The following is a 21,459-nucleotide window of genomic DNA, read 5'->3' as shown; positions in this document are numbered from 1 at the left end:
TCAGAATAAGTTCTCAAAGCTAAAAATGAAATGTCTCTTCAGTGATCTTTGGTTTTATTTCCCTGGATGGTAAAAAATAAAAAGGCCATGATTGTGTCTGCTATTACTCAGAACCAAGTGTTGTAAAGCTATTTAAACCCCTTGTTTACTGGGATACACTGCTACAGATTTTTTTCCTCAAATCCAGTGTTTCTCTTCTCTGTTTTATATATTCAAGTTGATAGATTGAAGTATTCATCTTGCTTTTATTGTATATAAAATTAGTATAACTGCCAAAGATCTCTATATACTTATTATTTTCCCCCAAGGGAACTGTTCTTAATCTTGATGGAGTCCAATTTATAATTTTTAATGGAATTTTGGCATTTTGTGTTATGTTTAAGATGTTAATTGAGCTCAAATGGCTTTTCTATTTTCAGTTTAGTTTATTAGAAAGATGAATTATGTTATCCTTGAAGCCAACATTCTCTTCCTGAAATGTCTTATTTGGTGATAATGTGATGTGGAAAGGTCATTTGTCTATCTGTTGCTTTCATTGGTTAATTAATAAAGAAACTGCTTGGCCTGATAGGTCAGAACATAGGTGGGTGGAGTAATCAGAATAGAATGCTGGGAAGAAGTTAAGCAGACACCATGCCTCTCCTCTCCAGTGTAGAGGCAACGGAGCCAGACGCCAGGTCAGACATGCTGAATCTTTCCCGGCAAGCCACCACTTTGTGGTGCTACACAGATTATTAGAAATGGGTTAATCAAGATGTGAGAGTTAGCCAGAGAGGCTAGAGCTAATGGGCCAAGCAGTGTTTAAAAGAATACAATTTGTGTGTTGTTATTTCGGGGCATAAGTTAGCCAGGCGGCTGGGAGCCGGGCAGCAGGAACGCAGCCCGCAGCTCCTCACTACAATAATGCTGTTCATTTTATATACTGTTGACTTATATTTTGCATTTATTAAGAATGTTTGCATGTGCCAGGTAGTGGTGGTACATGCCTTTAATCTCAGCACTTAGGAGGCTGAAGCAGGAGGGTCTCTGTGAGTCCAAGGCCAGCTTGGTCTACAAAGCGAGTTCCAGGACAGCTAGGACTGTTACACAGAGAAACCCTGTCTTGAAAAAAAAAAAAGAATGCTTTCATGTGTTTATATGTATGTGAGGGATATTGATATAGATTTTCTTTTGTGGTTTTAAGTTTTAGAGTGATGGTAGCCTCATAAAGTTAATCAGAAAATAATCTGTCTTTTGCATTTTCTGATCAATTTTTACATAATCTGTATCATCAATTTCTCAAATTTTTGATGGAATTCATGAGTGTGGCCATCTTGGTTTTGAAGTTCATAGTGGAAATGTTTTCTCATCTTCTCTGGTCCCGGGTGTTGAACTCAGCACATGCCAAGCAGGCACTCTTTCCACTGATCTATGCATCCAGCCCTCTTCCTAGAAATTTTCTCTTCGTTCATCTTATTTAAGATGTTGTGGTGCCAGAACCCTATCTCCCCGTATTCATTTATGGTCAAACATTTCAGCTGATGTTGTGTAAAACATGTTGCTGCTGCAGTATCTAACACACCCCTTACAAAGTTCTTTAAACCTTGTCTAGTCTGAAAGTCTGCTTCTGCCTTTTCAACTTCCCTTCTGCTTCCTCCTTATTTCAAACATCCCAAATTTCAGTTCAACATGTGAAAGGCCTATTAAAGAAAAGATTCTCATCAGGAATAGATAGGCTGGGTACGTTCCATTTTATTTATCTTTTGAGTCCAATGATCCAGGATTTCTTTCACATCTGCCGGAAGGAAAGGAGGGGCTCTTGGCGACTGTGTGTGCCTACGTGTGTTTGTATATTGTACTCTGTGATTGCACTTCTAGGCTAGACTCTGGCACTGGAAAAGTTTTATCCTTAATAAAAGGTGAACAAAACAGCCAGAAGAAGCACTGGGAAGAAAAGCATTCTTAACAAGTCATAAAGATGACAGGGTCTCTGAGCTTCACCGACAGCCCTTGTCCTGGTCGGCATCACTGTCCTCTTCCATTGGGTCAAGATGGCATTTCGGGCTCCATCCCACTTTCCTGGTCCCATCAATCGAAACTGGTATGGACTACAAGGACCGAAGTACACCTCGAGAGCCAGCTGGGGATCAGTCAAGAAGAGCCAGGGTAGATTAGGCTTGGCGCCTATGAAGGAGCTCAGCTCATCCATGTATGTGATGTAATCTGTCTGCAGAGTGTTGCTCTGGCCAAACCTGAGGACAGAAAAGCCAAATGACTGTCATAGTTGCAAATAGGGCATTAGTGCTGTAATTGATGTCTCTTGCACATGCCATCCAGCCTGCTCACATTAGATTCTTAGGCGGGTTCATTTGAAGTTTAGATTTTGCATAGCTTCAGTGCTGCTAGCATTGCTGTAAGGTAAGTCAGTCATGTCATCCTTTCAGTTGGAGTGTGCCCTCATGTGACTTAAAGAAGATTGTCACTATGGCATTAGGTTTTGATCCTAATACATGAACTGGCTTTGTGGGAGCTTAGCCTGTTTAGACGCTCACCTTCCTGGACATAGATAGAAGACCTTCATCTTCCCACAGGGCAGGGAATTTGGACTGCTCTTCAGTATCGAGAGGGAGGGGGAATGGTGTGGGGGGAGGAGAAAAGGAGTGGGGATAGGGGGAGGGGAGTGGGGGGAGGGGGCAATATTTGGGAGGAGGGGAGGGAAATGGGAAACGGGGAGCAGGTGGAAATTTTAATTAAAAAAGAATAAAAATAAAAATTAAAAAAAATAAAATTAAATTAAAAAAAAGAAGATTGTCACTGACATTTGAACCTCCCCCCATTCTTTTTACTTGTATTCACGTCTAACATAAGTATTAGCAGTAGAAGGGCTCACCTCTGAGATGTGCCCTTTGGGTTGAGTTAGGTTAAGTGGGGACTGAGGGGTCCATTTCTTTTCCTCTCTAGACTCTCTAGCTGATGTCTACCCCAGGACAATCACTGAATGGTATGCTGGAGGCTGTAAAGAGGAAACAAACTTCCTACACAATTGTTTACTTATCCAACTGTGATCTTGTATTTAATTGTACTTTGAACAGATTTTGATAGGTAATTTAAGAAGAATTTTCTTTTATGGACTAATTAACCTGAAAAAGTACATTTAGACCTAGCCACATAAAGGCACGAATTGAACTTGGAAGTGAAAACTCTCTTCTCCAGAATACACAAAGGCAGCAGAACTGAATAGAAGTGTTTTTATTGGAATTTATCAACAGCAAATTAGATTCTACTTCTCAATAGCCAGCCAGCTAGTTTTCTTTAAGACTAATTTTCTTTAAGAGAGGGTGCTTTTGGGGAAAGATGTGGAGTCACTTCCTAACCTCATTACTTTGGACATTTGGAACCAGATGATTCCATGGTTTCTGAACTGCTCTTTTGTGGTACAGGAAGGTTCCAGCACCCAGGGAGGTGTCTTACAGGAAGCTTCTGGCTGCCAACTCTGTTTGCAGACCTCAGTTATCTCTATAGTTTTCACATCCTCCCTGGAGGGACAAATCACTCTCTCCTAAGTTTACAGGAGCAGAGAGTATTTTTCCACCTAATATAGATCAGTTACAGCCAGAATTTTTTTTTTTTAAAAGCAACGAACTGTTATGATTGGCAACATTAAAAACCTTATTGGTGTTTTCTATGCATGAAGAAGACAATGAGAACTCATTTGCTTAGCGAGTGTACGTGCTCACCACTTGAGCTTTGTGCCCATTTTCTCATCGATGTCATCCATCATCTCATCTGTAGGTGGCAGCGTGCATGTGTCTGGAAAACATGGGGAGGGAGACACCGAAAAAGACAATGACATGAGTTCTTGATAATGACACAGAATGGGATTCATTATTTATGAAATTCATAAAAATCCAAAAAAAGTGTTTGAGTGGCTACCTTAATTTATCCGTGTGGTATTTTTATTTGCATGTTCATTATAATAAAGCGATCTTATTTAATAAAAACGTTCTATCTTAAGAAGAGCTCTCTTTGGTGTCATTAGGCAAATGACAATTCACAAATACAGAGACCTGCGAGGCAAATGCTCTTGTGGGGATGGACAAGCCAGCCTATGTGTAACAATCAGAGCAGAGATGCTCGCAGCTTTAGTTACCCAACCTCCTTGATGCTTGTGTAACATCACACAGAGCCTGGTCCTCAGCATACCTCTGCAATACCTCATTCCATATAATGGAGTAATTGTGTCCAGGCTTCTCATCTATATCCACCATTAAAATTTCCCTCAAGTAGTAATCTGGAACAATAGTTGATAGTAAAGTCCACGGTAAGTGAAATAGATACTAAGAGAAGCCACATTCCAATGTCAGCATTCATCTGGATATTTAATAAAGGATGACCCACAAGCTTTGGTTTCTTTGCAACTTCACCTCTTGTGACTGGCTGCAAGTTACTTACCGCTGTAACAGTGGAAGGAGGTTGCTATGATGTTTGTGGTGCATGGACACCCCATAGACTGTGTGCTCCATAGCATCCTACGGCTACTATTTGCCATGTATTTCACTAGAGGGAGAGAGATCAGAATTCCTGTCTGTTTGATTTGGAATTGTGACCTAAGTAAGTGATAAGGCAGAATTCTCTGAGTATTTGTCAAATGAATAAATGATGTTCTTTGTTTAAGGTAAGTTGTCTAGGCTTCTGAACTGTATCCAACATTCTCATAAGAATTCAGGCTCTGGGGACACAGTTGGGCTTGTAAGAATAAAAAAAAATGTACTCACTTTAGACATAAGGCAAAAAACCCCCCACAAAACAGCCTACAATTCACAATCTCAGAGAACCTAGACAACAATGAGGACCCTAAGAGAGACATGCATGGATCTAATCTACATGGGAAATAGACAAGATCTCCTGAGAAAATAGGGAGCATGGGAGTCCCTATGGGAGAGAGTAGAAGGGGAGGGGAGAGAAAGGAAGGGGGCAGAGAAAAATGTATAAATCAATAAAGTCAATAAAAAAGAAAAAAGAATAAAGAATAAAAGACAATGGAACCATTGTACAGGAGGGTGTTCTTATTTAAGATTTCATGACAATATTTTTTTAGTTTTATTTTATGAGTGTTTTGCTTGCATGTATGGCTGTCTTAGGTTTTTTTTTGCTTTGAACAATTTTTCTTTTACTGATTTTTATTGAGCTCTACATTTTTCTCTGCTTCCCTTCCTGCCTCTCTCCTCCCCTTCAATCTTCCCCCAAAGTCCCCGTGCTCCCAATTTACTCAGGAGATCTTGTCATGACAATATTTTTGAAAAATCATTCTTCATGGTGCATTTGAAAAAAAAGCATATGTATTCACAGTGCATTTTAAACTCATTTTATGGTTTTCATATTTTCCTCAGTATGAGTTTTTAATCAGTAGTATGTTAGGGAAGTTATATTTTTGCTGTTTACGATTTTTTAGCCATTGAATAAGAAGACACTTTTCATGATCAAGATGATCAATAGTATTGTAGCCATTAAATCAGTATATTTTAAATCACCGCCTTTCTCCATGTAATATGTATGTCCCCACGTAAGAGTTCTTGTATCCCCTTGAGACTGTATAGTCTACAGTGGGAAAAGAGAAGGAAAGAAAACTTCCAACAGTGTGAGAGGACATGATGGTCACACAGAGGTAATGGTAGGTTTCCGGCATGCCCACCACCCCTGGCCCCAGCACCCCTTCAGTATATGTACCCTAACACTGCAGCTATCTCTCCGTTGCCTTTATCTTACATAAAACCTTACAAACTCCTCCCAACTTCACTGTCAGAAGGTCAAGTTCTTTGATACAGCTTATTAAGCCCCACTAGGCTTTTGTTTGGTTCTCCATTTCTTGTCACACCTGTCTTTAATTTTACAAATGTTTCTGGTTCTTCATACATTCAGTGCAATTCCTCGTATTTGTGTCTTGATTCATGTTGTCTAGATGGAACAAACACATCTGGGACTAGTTCTCCTTACCAGAACACCCTGAAACTTTTCCTGTGGTAATATCCCCTCTTCACTCCTCCCCATCTGTGAAGTCAAGTTGCGTGCCTGCCTTGTTCCAGTTGAATCCCTACCATAGTCATCAGCGTACAGCAGGCAATTATTGTCTTAGTGAATGAAAAATAGAATGACCCACATACTTGCAAACACTTTAGCAGCCCAGCGTGCCTGCAGGTCAGCTGTGGGGATGGTAGCACCAAGGGACTGGACAAGGCCAATCACTGCCATGGTTGGTTTCTCTAGCTGAGGAGGGAAAATGCCTTTGTACAAGGTGACCTCATTGTTTCTGCTTTTGATGATGGAGTCATCCAGGAAGGGATAGGCATAACCGTAGCCTGTTGCGAAGATGACACAGTCAATGTCCTCAAACACAGTCCCATCCTCGAACACAGCGGAGGTCTCTGTGAACTTTGTCACACTGGGCTTGATGGTCACAGTGCCACATAGGATGCGGGCTGGAAGCTCATCATTGAACACGGGTTCTTTCCTGAGGGGACTGTGCAGATGTGAAAGGGAAGCACCATGACTGTAATGGCCATTTCCATGAAATCCCTGCAACACCCCACACTATTGCAGCCATGTTTGATCAGTTATGCACCAACACGAGGACCCCTAGAGGCTATTCTCTCGTGGGAATTCCTTTCCCATTTATTAACACTTCTAAGAATTTATCTGAAATTTTCTTGTTGCCCTTTGAGACAAAATTATATTATGTGTATTTATATTCTTTGGAGACTCACCAAATAGACGAGAATAAAAATGAAGTCTTGATACAATAAATTAGTTAATAAGACAGAATCTAAAGCTAGACAGCACACAGTTATTCCCAGCCACATTGCCCTGTGTTTGTTTCTCTATGTGTATAACTGGGATAAAGGCAAACTTGTCCTCACAGGGACATTATCTCTGAATGACTGACTACCAGAGCAGTACTAAACACGGACAAGAACATTGCATGTTAACTACTATTATAACTGGAAGGCTTTGCATAGCAAAATCAGATTTTTGATGACCTTACCACCTTGTTTGGTCTTCTTCCATCAACTTCTTTGCATTCACAAAGAAAGAAATCACCTTTTATACTGTACTTTACCAAACGTATAGCAATGAAAGTTTTTCATAAAACATATTTCATGTTGACATAAGTTTTCTTCATAGATTCTGGAATGTTCTCTAAGTATCTTATATACATAGAAACACTGTGAATATTGGTATTTATTTCTGTATTTCCACACTGTTATTCCCCCTCTGTAACTGTGTCCCCTCTCCCTTTGCCTTATTAGGAAGCTAACAAGGAGATCACAGCATACCTGTTTTCTCGCCTTGTTCTCCTCTCAACCAAGGGAGGAATGAAAAAATGTCAACTTCAATTTAGGGTCTCTGGAACCCTTTCAAAGGGGGAGCTTAGTTCTGAGAATGAGTGGATTTCTAAAACTGGCTTTTTCCTGTCTAAATGGTAAAGCCCCAATATAAATTATAGTTACTCTTGTAAGATAAACCATTTTAACGAGATCAAATTTTGTACCTTTTATTATGTTAAACAAAATTCTAAACACATAAATTCAACCTTTCTTTTCCTTGTGCATCTAGGCAGTCCTTAAATCTGGGTAGGGCAAGAGCCTCGGAAGGAGGCTCTGGCCCTTTAATGTAGTGTTTAGTGTTCCCATTCACAGTCCTCCTCGCTTTCCTTAGCACATTTCTCCAAACAAATGGAATTCTTGGCTGGCATGGGCCAGAAGGGAAGATTTCACTGTGAAACTTTCTTACCCACCAAATATTCCTTTTTTCCTATGAATGCACTGAATTTTCTATCCACCATGCTTCCCCAGTTAGTGTGTACGAAGCACTATCTGGATAAGAAGTAAAGGAATGAATCTTATTAATTTTACGGGTCACATCAGTTTTATCAAGATAGCTCCATGGCTTTATATATTCCATGCTTTTCAAAAAGTTCAGGATGTGGAAAGGAGCATCCACTCCTGTTCTGGGTCTTCAATTTCCCGAGACATGCTGACTTTGGTAGATCTTCCTTACAAGCACATTGGGTAATCTGAGACTAAAAAGAACCTGCATTTGTAAGTTTTTAAATATAATTAATAAAGTAAATTAAAAATTTATATTTATCTCTCTAAATATTACTATCTTCAGAAGTAGACATTGTTATTGGTATCCTCACTTATCTATAAACATAGATATTCACAAAAGAAAATCCAATTTGAGATTGTTCAGCCCTTATGTTCTATGTAATGGATTGTAGTTAAATGAATTTTGTTTGTCAGGATGATCTGTTTGCCTCATCCACCTTCACTTTGCTTATCCACCACATTTCTGGACTAATTTCTAACCTGCATATGATTTTTGGTTTAAACTGTGTCATCTGAGAAATTCTTAATTCATTCCCATTAGACTCAATGGGATAACGAAAGTTAGAACCAGGAAGAAATAACCTAAACCAGTACTCTCTTAGGTTGAAGGATAAAATATGTACAATTTGGCATACCCGTTTAAAGGCATCAGCCCATAGTTCTCATGCTTAAACCATGTGTTCATCTTCTTGACATATAACCAGTCAGAGACAAATGAAGGAAGGACATTCCGGAGGAAGGATGCGAAGCGGGTTACATAGACCATGTCCCAAGGATATCCATCGTTCCAAACCCTACTCATGACCCAAGAACCACTTCTGGTGCTGATAATGACCTGGTTGAGAGAGACAATACAGATTTCAACATCCCTCTGTGACAAATAAGTAAACACAACACAGTCCTCTGGAGGCATATCTGTGTGTCTCCTTCAATGTTCAGTTGGGTACACTTTCTAAGAGGTGAGCCTCAATGAACACACTACCTTTGCAGCTAGAGTTGGGTAAGAGTCCTCCCCCACCACTCCAAAGCACTGATGTAGAGCTGTTCAAAGAATTATAACCACAACATCCAGTATAAGAAGCCTCTGTAGCCACCTGGGCTTGGTTTAATTTTTATGAGCCCATAGACTAAGATGGCAAGTAGAGACTTGTCAACCTAGAGAACCCTAGAAGCTGTGGGTGGTAGAAGAGGTTGGACTGAGTTGGGGAAATGGAGCTAAATTGGAAGCTGCAATTGGATTGTTGAGATGCACAGATAATGCTGTTGTCTGTCCCTCCTCCCCTTTCCTAGTCTTCCCTGCACACGTGCACACAAAGCATCTGTTCATCCCAAACTATGGAAGTCATCTCAGCCTGCCAGGTCAATTGCTAGTGTATTTACTATCTTTGTGATCACTCAGGGAGATTCTTAGTTTTAAAAAACAAACAAAGTTTTCTTTCCATACATTTAGGAGTTAACTTGTTTAGTATCTGCTTGCTTGAAAATACGTTAAGGTTCTCAGGGCTCTACTAGTCCCAACAACTTGAATCCCCTGGAAGCTTTCCTTGACTTTATCCAGGTTAAATTAGGTTCTTTGTTCTTTTTGCCACACCTAATTCCACAGGAGACTCGTCACTTCCTTCGGAGATGGTATATACACTTATCACCTCATCTCCACCCACTGATTGCTCCTTAAAGTCATACTCTAGTCTAGCCCATATCTTTAATTTTAATTTAGCATAATTTTGACACACAATAGCACCTGGCATTTGCTGAATGCTTTCTTCCGAATGAGTGAATCAATGAATGATGCTAAAAGCCAGGCTATGTGATGCTCCAGAGGTGTCTTTCACGTGGTAGGTAGTAAGAAACGTTAAATAAAGATGGAGCCTGGATGGTGGCGCACGCCTTTAATCCCAGCACTCGGGAGGCGGAGGCTGGTGGATCTCTGTGAGTTCGAGACCAGCCTGGTCTACAGAGCTAGTTCCAGGACAGGCTCCAAAGCCATAGAGAAACCCTGTCTCGAAACCCCCCCCCCCCAAAAAAAAGATGGAGCCTGACTAAGAACCAGCTAGTTTGAAAGCTACCAAAATATAAAATTAGAACAAAAAGTAAATGTTTACATACGCACTTATACACACGCTCAGACATTTGCCTCCATTTCAGCAGAACAACATCTTTATATCAAGGAAGACTGTCTTCCCTCACTGGAAGAAGAGCTCACTCAAATCCTCATGACTGGAAGGTCTCACAAAGCAGACAATATGCTGTGGAAACTCTTTCCCCAGCCTCCAGGCTGACTTAATGGCATATTTCTATTCTACTTTTATTCCCAGAAAACCTCTTTGTCACATACCTGTGTAGCCAGACGACTGAGTTCAACAGCAATGTCAGATGCTGAGTTCCCCAGGCCAATCACAAGGATCCTCTTCCCCTGGAAATCTCCTGGGCTCTTGTAATCTCGACTGTGCAGGCACTTGCCTTGAAAGTGCTCTAGGCCTAAGTTGATTTTCAAAAATTTTGAAAACACACTTTCACACTTAAAAAAAAAATCCCATAGTTAAAATGTACTTGTCCATTTAGTGAGTTTTGCCAGTAAACTCTGAAATGATTACTTCTGGGGAATCTTAAAATTTTTGAGATATTATGATTTCCATTTTAATAATAATAATAATAAATTCTTTAAATACTGTCTAAAGGCTATTGCATAGTCTGTTTTAAGAATTTACTCACAATATCTTTCTGGGTGACAATACTATATGTGTTAAAAGATGAAGAACTTGGCAGAAAGGGAGGGAGGGATGATGGAGAGTAGAAGGAAGGGGGGCTGAAAAGTGGAATAGAGGGCAGGAAGATTTTTGAGTGTATTTATTTCCTTGATATCACTTTTTCATTTTTGGATGGCATCTGTTCTGGTTAATATTTTCGTCAACTTAATGCAAGCTGGGATCATCTGGGATGAGCGAACCTCAGTTCAGAAAATACTTCCATCAGACTGGCCTGTAGGCAAGCTTGTGGTGCATTTACTTGATTCATGATTGACATGGGAGGGCCCAGCCTAGAGTGGGCAGTGGCACCTCAGGGCAGGTGGTTCTGGACTGCATAGAAAAGCAAATTAAGTGAGCCACGGGAACTGCTGTGGGAGAGTGGTTTTACCCTGTGAAGATTTGTTGTACTGGTTTAATAAATGCTGATTGGCCAGTAGCCAGGCAGGAAGTAGAGGCAGGGCAACGAGAATTCTAGGAAGAGGGTAGTTTCAGTCTACAGTCATCACCCAGAGAGAGAGGAAGCCAGACACAGAGCAAACAAGATGTGACTGCCTCACCGAGAAAGGTACCAAGCCACGTGGCTAACACAGATAAGTATTATGGGCTTATGTAAATTATGAGTTAATAAGCCTGAGCTACTAGGCCAATCAGTTTATAATTAATGAAAGCCTCTGTGTGATTTCTTTGGGACTTAACAACTGTGGAGCCTGGTGGGACAGAAACCTCAGTCAACAGGGAACAATAAACAGTATTCCTTCATAATCTCTGTTTCAGTTCTTGCCTCTAGGTTCCTGCCTCAATTTCTCTCCACAGTGAATTACAAACTGTATATTGAAGTAAACCCTTTGCTTCTCAAGTTGCTTTTGGTCAGTGTTTTATCACTGTAATAGAAAAGCAAACTAAGACAGCAACTGAATGTGCTGTTGTTGCTATAGCAACAACAACGACTACTTTTGATACACACACACACACTCATGCATGTACATGCACACGTACATATGCACACACACACATCAAAATATAAATTTTGCATGCATAACATACAACACTGAGATTATTAAAATTCCCTTGTAAATTGCAAATGAAGGTGAAAAGAAGAATCATACTTTAATTTTCTGGCAGAATCCCACATTTTTGCATACGAGTGTTCAAAGACCCTACGTGTGCTAGGACTTAAATTTGCATTATCATCTGTGACATAAGAACTCATGTTTGGCCGGGCGGTGGTGGCGCACGCCTTTAATCCCAGCACTTGGGAGGCAGAGGCAGGCGGATCTCTGTGAGTTCGAGACCAGCCTGGTCTACAAGAGCTAGTTCCAGGACAGGCTCCAAAACCACAGAGAAACCCTGTCTCGAAAAACCAAAAAAAAAAAAAAAAAAAAAAAAAAAAAAAAAAAAAAAAAAAAAAAGAACTCATGTTTGTCTGTCTGTTATTTGTACAGTCTTTGGACTTTGGGGATTAGGGAATAAGTTATTATATTTTTCATATAATCATACATAAATATTTTTTTACGTTTGATGTTTCTGGTAATTTAAATATAATTATTGGGGAAAGATATCCTTCAACCCTAGATGTTTGCCTATAAATCCAAGTATTATTATTATGTATATTTCAAGCTTACCAGGAAAAGAGTCAGTTGGCATATTGGGGTATACATGGTGCCCTGAACAAATCATCACAGCATCGAAGAGCAGAGAATCTTGCTTTCCATCCTTTTCAATAACAACCACCCATTGGCCAGTGGCCAAGAAGCTAGAACATTTCTTTATACTGGAAACCAGAGTCTGAAAGAAAACAAGTAAAAGGAATTCCTTCTATGTTTCTTTCTTGGCTTATTTTTCTTCCTTCACCTTCCTCCCTCCCTTCTTCCCTCTCTCTGTCTTGCTCTCTCTCTCTTTCTCTCTCTCTTCCTATATAACCATATCATGATATAAGCATGTATCAGGAGCATGACTAATGTTTGTAGATATTACTGCCACAAATGAAGGCAATTTTTGACATTTGGAATTCCACAGTAGATGAATGGGCAGAATGGGTAGATAAACGCAATAAAAGGCCATCTGGGGTGATGCCTTTTGGGGTACTTTCCAGCTTCAGGCAGCTGGTTCTTTACTTTTCAATTAACTTTGATTTTTTAACTTTTAAAAAAACTTGAAAAAAATGATAGCTTGACATTTTAATTTTAACTATATATTTGGAACTACCCCAGGGAAAATAATTATGTAAATACAGCCTCAAGTCATAATTTTGTCAATTGTTTCCTCCATTATATATGTGCACTTTTCATTTGACACTAATTAATTAAGGCAGGGCTTTCAAACAAATATAAAACATTACTGCCAGTTACCGAAACAATGGCCCCACTTCATAACTCTTCTAAGACTCATTAAGGAGGAATAGAATGGGCTAAGAGGGTAAAGGACAGGGCTCATTGGCGTTGATACTCTTTTTATAATGTTGTAATTTCTAACAAATGCCACATTTGATTGGACAATGCGTGACTCATTGATATTGAACCCACAGGAGTCCAAATGTGGACGACAGAATTTTGAAGTATTTTCCAAGCAGAAGAGAGTGATGCAGGGAACTTTGCTAGGATAGTAGATCTGTCTCCAGCATTTTCTTAAGGGATTTAAAAAGTTTCTGAGAAGAACTGGGCGGGAGGGGGAGTGCATAAATGCTCTATAGTATAACAGAACTATGGGCTGGCGAGGAGTGAAGATATTTGGTGCATGCTGTTTGATGCTGTGTCCTTCCATCTTCGTGGATTCATTCTTATAATACCAGTGGTACTGGGCACAGGTCCTACCTCAAACTGTATGTATCTTAAAAGATCCTTCTTCTGAGCAAATGCCTTTATATATTCCTGGAGCTTGCTGTGGTGCATGTAGTTTGGGAAATCATCAGGATAGGGGAAATCTGGAAAACACATCATTTCTTTGGAAGAGTTGGTGAATACAGACTGGTAAATGCTGGCTCTTCCTTCTTCCACATGACTCTAGGAGGAACAACAAAACTGTAAAACAAAAGCAAGAATGGCGCTCTTTTCTGAGAATATTCAACTATTAGCTGGTCAACAAGCCCCCCTTTTATTAAGACATTTTTTCCCTCATATATTACATCCTGACTGCTGCCCCCTAGCCCCTCTCCCCCAGATCTACTCCTCCTCCATTCTCTTCAGAAGAGGGCAGGCCTCCTAGGGATATCAACCAAGCATGACATATCAAGTTACAGTAAAACTAAGCATGTCTCATCATATTAAAGCCGGATAAGGCAACCCAGTAGGGGCAAAACCCCTTTTAATATTAAAAATTAAGAGTTCTTTTTGTTTCTTTTTTCTTTTTGGTTTTTCAAGACAGGGTTTCTCTGTGTAGCTTTGGTTGTCCTAGAACTCACTATGTAGACCATGCTGGCCTTAAACTCACAGAGATCTGCCTGCCTCTGCCTCCCAAGGGCTGGGATTAAAGGCGTGCACCACTACTGCTAGGTAAGAGTTCTTTTTTATTGGTTCTCTCTAATGGAGTCTCACTGGGTATTTTAACCACACTTAAGGGTACACCCCATCCATGCCCAGCAGTAGACAGCCAACAAAAAACAAGCTCAATGGTTTTGTCTCATGATGCTTTGTTTGGCTTTTTTTGTTCTCTTACTTATCTTTTGCTTCTATGTTATCGTTTCTGATTCTGTGTTTTGTTTGTGTTTGTATGTGTGTTTCTCCTTTTTTTTAACCTGATTATTTTTCCTGTTTATTTCTAAAGAGAGAGAGAAAGAAAGGTGTGGCGTTAAGTAGATGGGAAGGTGCAAGGGGTATGGGAGGAGTTGGGAGAGAAGAAAACTTAATCAGAATGTATTGTATTGTATTACATTCTTTTTCAATAAAATGTATGATAAAGGAGTTATTTTTTCAGATATACAATAGAAAGTCCTTTACATAACAATTGTCCAGAGCTGTTATCTTCCTACATTAACCCTCCCTGGCCTAATTAATCTTGTGTTAGTTTTTTTACAGTCTCTCAGCATTTTCCTTACTTTTTCCTGTGTTATCACTGGTTCTGATATCATGCTCACCTTGGAAAAACACGAAACAGCAGTACAGTGTGTGTGTAGCTTTGCTCTTATGTGGATGCTACAGGGACTTCAGCACCCTCTACACCAGCCACAAGTTCTAGGCTGCAGGTGGCTTATCCACTTCGATGCAATCAGAATCACAAGAAAATCCCCCCAATTGTGGATTCCTGGGCTTCACTTCCAAAATGTTGGATTCCCTGCCTCTAATGTTTGGTCTGAGAAACTTGAGAAGCCTGAGAATTTGTACTTCATGAAGCTACAGGGGATACTGGTGCGGCTGGTCCTGAAATCATACTGTGGGAAACTCTGCTGTTGTTAGTAAGATCTGTGTTTGAGGAGCCTTTAACTCATCAGCTATGGGAATTCACTCTTCCCCCTCCCAAAAAAAATCCACAGGAAACCACAGAACTTAGAATGTGTGTCACTTCTTGGCATTCCATTTTCAAACCACTATATAATTGAAAAGTAGTTTCTTGTTGAGAAGCAGTCGGAAGCTAAATTGAAAATAAACATTTCCTGTCTCTTGTGTGGACAGGATCAAGTGTACACGGGGTGCTGCCTTGAAAACATATTTCAAAGCTGGCAGTCTCAGTGTCCCCAAGGCCTGAAGGAATTCTTATGTAACAGAGGGGAGGGATTCAATGTCACATTGTTGCTTGATTTAAGTCTCCATCTCTAGATCACCATGGCTAGCTTCTGGAAGACCAAAACAGACAGGGCTAGAAAGGATCATGAGGTCTGTGTCTCTGGGAGGGAAGGGTTCAGCTTAAGGCCTCAGTGTTTCTCCTCAAGTTGAGAATATGCTCTTCCTCTACCAATGGTTGCCACATTTCCCTTAAGTTTCTAGGCTCAGATATTTATCCTTTGAAAGATTTGCTTGGAAATATTTATGGAGGTCAGAAAAAGGATGAAGGCTCCCGCCTGGCAGGTTCTGGGGTTTGAACCATTGCTGTTCACTCACAGTGCTGTCTGCTGCCAGGGGTGAGGCAAGGAGGGAAGGAGATTTCTCAACTGCCCAATGAAAGGAGGGAGGGCTTAGTTGTGGGTCAGGGACTAGTAAAAAATGTTAAGACTGCTCTGGAAAAGAGATGATCCGGCCTGGGACTATTGATTGCATAAGTCCATGTGCTTCCCCTCATTGATTCTAGACAATCCTAACATGGAAAGAGAACTTCAGAAACTGTTCTTCACCTAAGAGAATTGTACAACAGGTAGTTGCTTCAAAAAACATGCCCTTTAAGTATTTTAATATACAAAGTGGCTTGAGCAGGCCAGGAGGAAATGAAGCCCCAACTCTGATTTAGTCTGAGAGACTGTGTCCTGGAGCTAGAGACCAGCTGTTGTGGGTACATTATCAACACATTGTCATTCTGTCTGGAGTTTCCACATCTACCCTCTTTTGCTCTAGGTCATAAGTGACTTAAGGACTTGAGGTGAATTCCAGAATGTTCCTTGTGTGTTTTTATCAGTCTGCCTTTATTGCCTCTCATATTTCATCTCTGTATATCTGTTGACTTTCTATTGGCTTAAAGAAACTCTCAAAAAAAAAAAAAAGAAAAAAAAAAGAAAAAGAAAGAAACTCTCCAGCTCCAGTTTTAAAGTTGCTTCCCTTTTCTTCCTCTTATCACCTGTCAATCATCCCTGCATCCACCAAGCTTCCATCGTCTTTTTGCCTTTCTTTTCTTCCTCCTGTCAACTGTCAATCATCCTTGCATCCACCAAGCTTCTGTTATCCTTATTGTTTTCCTTACTACATATTTGCTTACATCACAGTTATTTTCACTTCTATAGCCATGGTGGGTTTCTTATGTTTCATTGACTGGCCTCACACTCGTTCACATGTGAATAGCACAATGACTTAGTGGATTACTTAAAACAAGGTGTGAAGCTGAAGGGATAGAGGGGAACTGGAGGAGGAATGGGAGGTAGATACGATCATACTTGTGTGCAGGTATGAAATTCTTAAAAATAAAGGAAAATGTAAAAGACTAGCTTTCTAGTGTTCTTTTTGCTCGATGATGTGCCTAACACAGCAGTGTGTGCACTCAGGATGTATCCGTAGAGTAAATACGTGAATGAGTGAGTGAGAAAAATAAGTTCAGAGTATTCTGATTCTGTTATTTTCCTTTTTCTTAAGCCAAAAGAATGCCAATCTACAGCTAGTTTATTGAGAAAATTTTAATTGCTGTGTATGATGACCATGTTGTAAACTTGGGCTTATAATCTGTACCCCAAAAGTCAAGCTCCGCCACTTGTTCTCCAGAAGTCAATTGAAATAGCAAAATTAATAGTAAAAAGCAGATAAAGGAGCTTTAGTCAATGTGGCCATTGGGAAGAAGGACAATGAGATCCAGTGACCTCCTTTAGCCCATCGTACAAGTCCTGAAGTGATATTAAAGTTTATATACATCTAAGCAGTCCAGGGCAAAGTGGGGTCTGCCTACCATTGACCCATCATTGTCTAGGCTTCCATTTCATCATACAAGGTGGCCTAGCAAGTGATAGAAGCAGTCAGTACTATTAGATCTCTTTTCAGAGAAACAAAGGCTTCCAACATTTTTCTTCTCCCAGCATACGATTTCTGGGAGACAATTCCATTGTGTGGTGTCCGTTGTTTCCATAGTCTGATAGGCTGGGGAATGTAAGTGTCTTCTTAGGGCTAGTTACAGCCACACTACCCTGAACGCACCGAAGTTCAGCAGGGTCAAGCCCTTTTTAGTACTTACATGGGAGACATTTCTTATTGTAAAACTAACCAGATATTTTAAGGACGTGATGCCCAATAGGAATGCAGGAAACTTAAAACTCATTTACATTTAATCTGCCGTTCTTTAAAGCCCACTTGGTTTCCATTTCTCAGCAAAAGCATACAATGAAGAGTTCAGAGTGCTCAGGTTTATGTCTCCTGGCACATCTCCTGCACAGCAGGGACTTGCAAGATGAAAGCTTATATAACACATTCTTCAAAAATTCCTGTCTGTGCACATTGTGCAAAGCAACTTTTCTTAGAAAAGAAAAGAGGCTTAGGGATGAGTGGAGGAGGCTAAAGTTTCAAGTATTTGAAGGTATTCACACCCCCACCGGGACCCTGCGTGGAATTTTGCTTATATACATAACTTGATGGAAAAGAGACATTGTACCTTGTGGACAACCAGAGTCTGACTTTGTATCTTAGTAAACTGTCACTTTTTGCTTCCTTACATAAGCTTCCTGAGGTGGCGATAATGGCTAACTCAGATTCCTTTTCAGATGCTGACGACTCCTCCCCTGTACATTTCATGGACTGTTGATTTTTTTTTTATAATGCTGGTATTAGCACACTGCTGTACATCCACATGGCCGTGGGCACCACTCACAGATCAAGAAGGGAAGGGCATCTGAGACTATATCATATAGAGATTTACATCCTTTGACAACACTCACAGCGCTCCTGGTTCTGGAGGAATTTTCCCCTGACTTATGAAGACTTCAGTAGCTTTTTATCCCCTGAGTTGACATTAACTGAAGGCTAGCTTGTCAACAACTTTTTATCTGAGATCCTTAGGGCCACCTAATTTATAGAATATGTACAGCTTTGAATGATGATCCATAGTCTCCTAGTGAGGTCTGGGGTACCTGTCTATAGTCAAACATGATAAAATTTCTGTAGGATAAAATAAAAGTGGAAATAGCTGTATAACATTTTGGATTTATTTATTTTTTTATTTTGCTGTGACCCAAGAAGCCAGCGATGTCCACCTATCCTCAACAAGCCAATTAGGTCAGCCAAATTAATAGTAAAAATCAGAAAAGGGGAAGGGCCAGTTATCCGTTCACTCCAGTTCATCTCCAGGGCCCTAAAATGAGACTTATTTTCAAATAGAGGACCAATGATACACACATTTAAGCAGTTCAAGTCAAGGCATGGTCCCACCCACCACTGACCGATCATCATCTCTGTAAAGTTGTGAAGCTCTTTCATCTAGAGAAGAGCTTCCTCCCTGAACAGCCCAGGCTTTTTTCTCTTAACTTGAGACCCTGGAGAAATCCCAAATTCTTGAGGTTTACTGTTTAATAATCTAATAGCTAAAGTGCCTCTGAGAATATACTGAGTTTTTTTTTCCCCAGAATGGTTCCATTATATAGCTCATAGTCAGATTATTTCTGTCATTATCCTGTGAAAGGTATTGCTATCCAATGAATTCTTGCTCGATATCCAAGTGTTATGGACTTAAGTTATGACTCCTCTCATCAGCAGACTGGAAGTCATTGGTATAGAAAAATAATTGTGCCACATGTTTCTCATCCTCCTCTCTAGCACAAAACAGACACACCTAATGCTGATGTAGCATTTAGCTATGGCTAATGAGATTGTAGGCAGTCACCTTAGTCTATGCTGGTGACACTTCTCTGGGCAGATATAAAGAAAATGGAATTCTCTAAATAACTTATTTCCAGAATGGAAAATAAAGTCTATGACTATATATCTCATGTGATACTTTGCATTCAGCAGGAACAAAAAGTACAGAAAGGACTCATGAGATGAATACAGATGCATTCTAAATCAGTACAAAATTCTCTAGCAGAGAAAATAGGTTTTGTTGTTGTTGTTGCAGGTGGACAAGAACTAAAACTGAGACAGGTGAGTGTCGTGGATACACTCTCTTTGAACCAAAATTATTTATCACTTACGTGTAGCCACATTGACTGGAAAATTCAAAACACAAAAGCTAGGAGTGCTCCCAGATTTGGCTTTGAAACTTAAATGTTATATTTATATTGAATATTTCATGACCATATTGTTTTTAAGACTAGATGGCAAAGATCATCATTTTTTCTCCTTCAGATTTAGAGTTGACAGGCAATCCAATAACCACACACACAGCCAACATTTATAATAATTTATAACTGCTCAGAGAGAACAGGAAAATCATATCCTGTTGGAATTGCAAGGCACATTAGATTTAACCTAATTTCCAATCTCTGTGTTTGATAGATGAGTATTTCAGCTTCAGTGTGGTGTAGTCAACTTCCCTAAGAACTGCCTAGAAAACCCAAGTTGGAAATAGAACTTAGAACTGGATTTTAGTTTAGATTTTTGAAACTGTTTTGTTGGTATTTAAGAGGAATAAATGATGGAATCTTTGCAGGTATACACGAAGGTGACCGTGTATTATTTTTAGTTAATTAGGGACATTAGCACTCTGTCCCTTGGAGAACTGGACTCCACCAGTCCTGTCATGGTATTGTTGATGAGCTAGAGACTAGAACTACACAAGAAAATGATCTGTTTTCCTTTGAGGACATCGTTTAAGGTTCAGCTACAGTCAGCCCTGCTGGTGTGAAGTAGTTTTGAGTGATGGGAGATGCAAGACTTAACTTTCCAGACCTGAGCCTTTTGTGATTTGCCTTCCAGGTCTGAATGAGAACTGATCAGATGCGATTTGCAAAGGAAACCATCTTTCTACCTCTTGCGTCCTAGAGATGGACCACTTACCGAGAATTTCCATAGGCCTCCAACATCATTGCTCCTTTCAAAGCAGATGGGCTCCATTCCTTCCTCCAGACAGCATCTTATTGCAGCCAAGCCACTGACACCAGCTCCGACAATGGCCACTCTTTTGCCCATGGTAGATGGTACGAAAAAACGTCTTCAGAAAAAAAAAAATGTCCTTTGATGCTTAGGGGCTTTTCAGTTGAAATTTTTGGCCAAGGCTTATGTGTCAGGATCCCCACCTTAACACAAGGAGACACAGGAGCACATTAAAGTGTGTGTTCATTGCATATAAGAAGACACAAAGCCTGCCTTCTTCTGTTTAGCCCATTCTTTCAGAAATAACCACGTCAGTGACTGCCAAGGTCACCAAACCAATGCTCAGAATTTCAAATGAAGCTTCAGTAGCTTGAAATTTAAATACAAGATTCAGAACTAGAAATGTACCTCTTCAGAGAAACCCATTTCATCAAATCACATCTGTGAATACCAATTGTCTGATTTCATTGGATTTTACCTCTTAATCAACCACCTTCTTTCCTCTGCCCAGAGAACCACCAACTCTCCAAATGTAGACAAGAATGGCTTTTAATGTCAAAATTGAGAAAGGGGCGGGGTTATTTTTCTTAAAGCAAAAATTCCTGCTTCTTTGTATTTTTTATGGTGTAGAGCTTTGTTAAAACCAAGAAGAGGAGGATTGAGTGCAGTAGGAATAAGAGAAGGACCAGGAGGGCATGAGGGGGCAAGTAAGAAAGGGATGGAGGAAGGGCAATGAATGGGGGCCCTGGCCCTTGGCTCTGAAAACTACAATAGTGACTGATATGGTCACCAGGGTGTAAAGTGAAACTCCTGGGAGATTAAGTGACCAACAATTCATGTATTTGTTCTTGCTTTAAAATCACAGAAAATGTAAACAAAAGCTAAGCACCTGAACCACAAGGAAAGAGTCTTGTGCCAACAGAGGGATGAAAAGAGGGAAAGTTCACACTTCTTGATTTGAGTTGCTGGTCTAGTTCTTGTAGACTGCAGGTTTGTGAAACTGGCCAATGTCAAGAGCAGACTGTGAAGTCAGGAGTCTGCTCTCCAGCTGGTCCTGCTCTGCTGCTCACTCCCCCTTGGTCCAGTCTTTACAGTTCAGGGGGAGTCCAGAGTGGTAGCAGCTAGCTTTCCCTGCACAGTTTCCTTTCCACCAGGCCCTTTCTTTACCCAAGTGCTAACTTTACTCGTCACTTCCCCAGTGTTCTCAAGCGCAGTTGGTTCCCATCTCAATGCTTATGTTTTTCCATTGTGCTCAGTTTCTTAGTT

General features: G+C 40.2%; 1 protein-coding gene across 1 annotated transcript; it reads right to left on the bottom strand.

Annotated features, from left to right (window-relative positions):
* Window positions 1–1,888: 1,888 nt before the first annotated feature.
* LOC130874224 (putative dimethylaniline monooxygenase [N-oxide-forming] 6) lies at window positions 1,889–20,289 on the bottom strand. Its single transcript, XM_057769205.1, has 8 exons — window positions 20,158–20,289; window positions 13,423–13,611; window positions 12,235–12,397; window positions 10,201–10,343; window positions 8,501–8,700; window positions 6,141–6,496; window positions 3,717–3,789; window positions 1,889–2,231 (listed from the first exon to the last, which is right to left on the bottom strand). The coding sequence occupies exons 1-8, from the start codon at window positions 20,287–20,289 to the stop codon at window positions 1,889–1,891; spliced, it is 1,599 nt and encodes a 532-aa protein (XP_057625188.1).
* Between the last annotated feature and the right edge of the window lie 1,170 nt (window positions 20,290–21,459).

Source organism: Chionomys nivalis, chromosome 5 (assembly GCF_950005125.1).
Source record: "Chionomys nivalis chromosome 5, mChiNiv1.1, whole genome shotgun sequence".
Classification (NCBI taxonomy): domain Eukaryota; kingdom Metazoa; phylum Chordata; class Mammalia; order Rodentia; family Cricetidae; genus Chionomys; species Chionomys nivalis.
The sequence above is the reverse complement of the archived record's forward strand: the minus strand, read 5'-3'. Positions and strand labels throughout refer to the sequence as shown.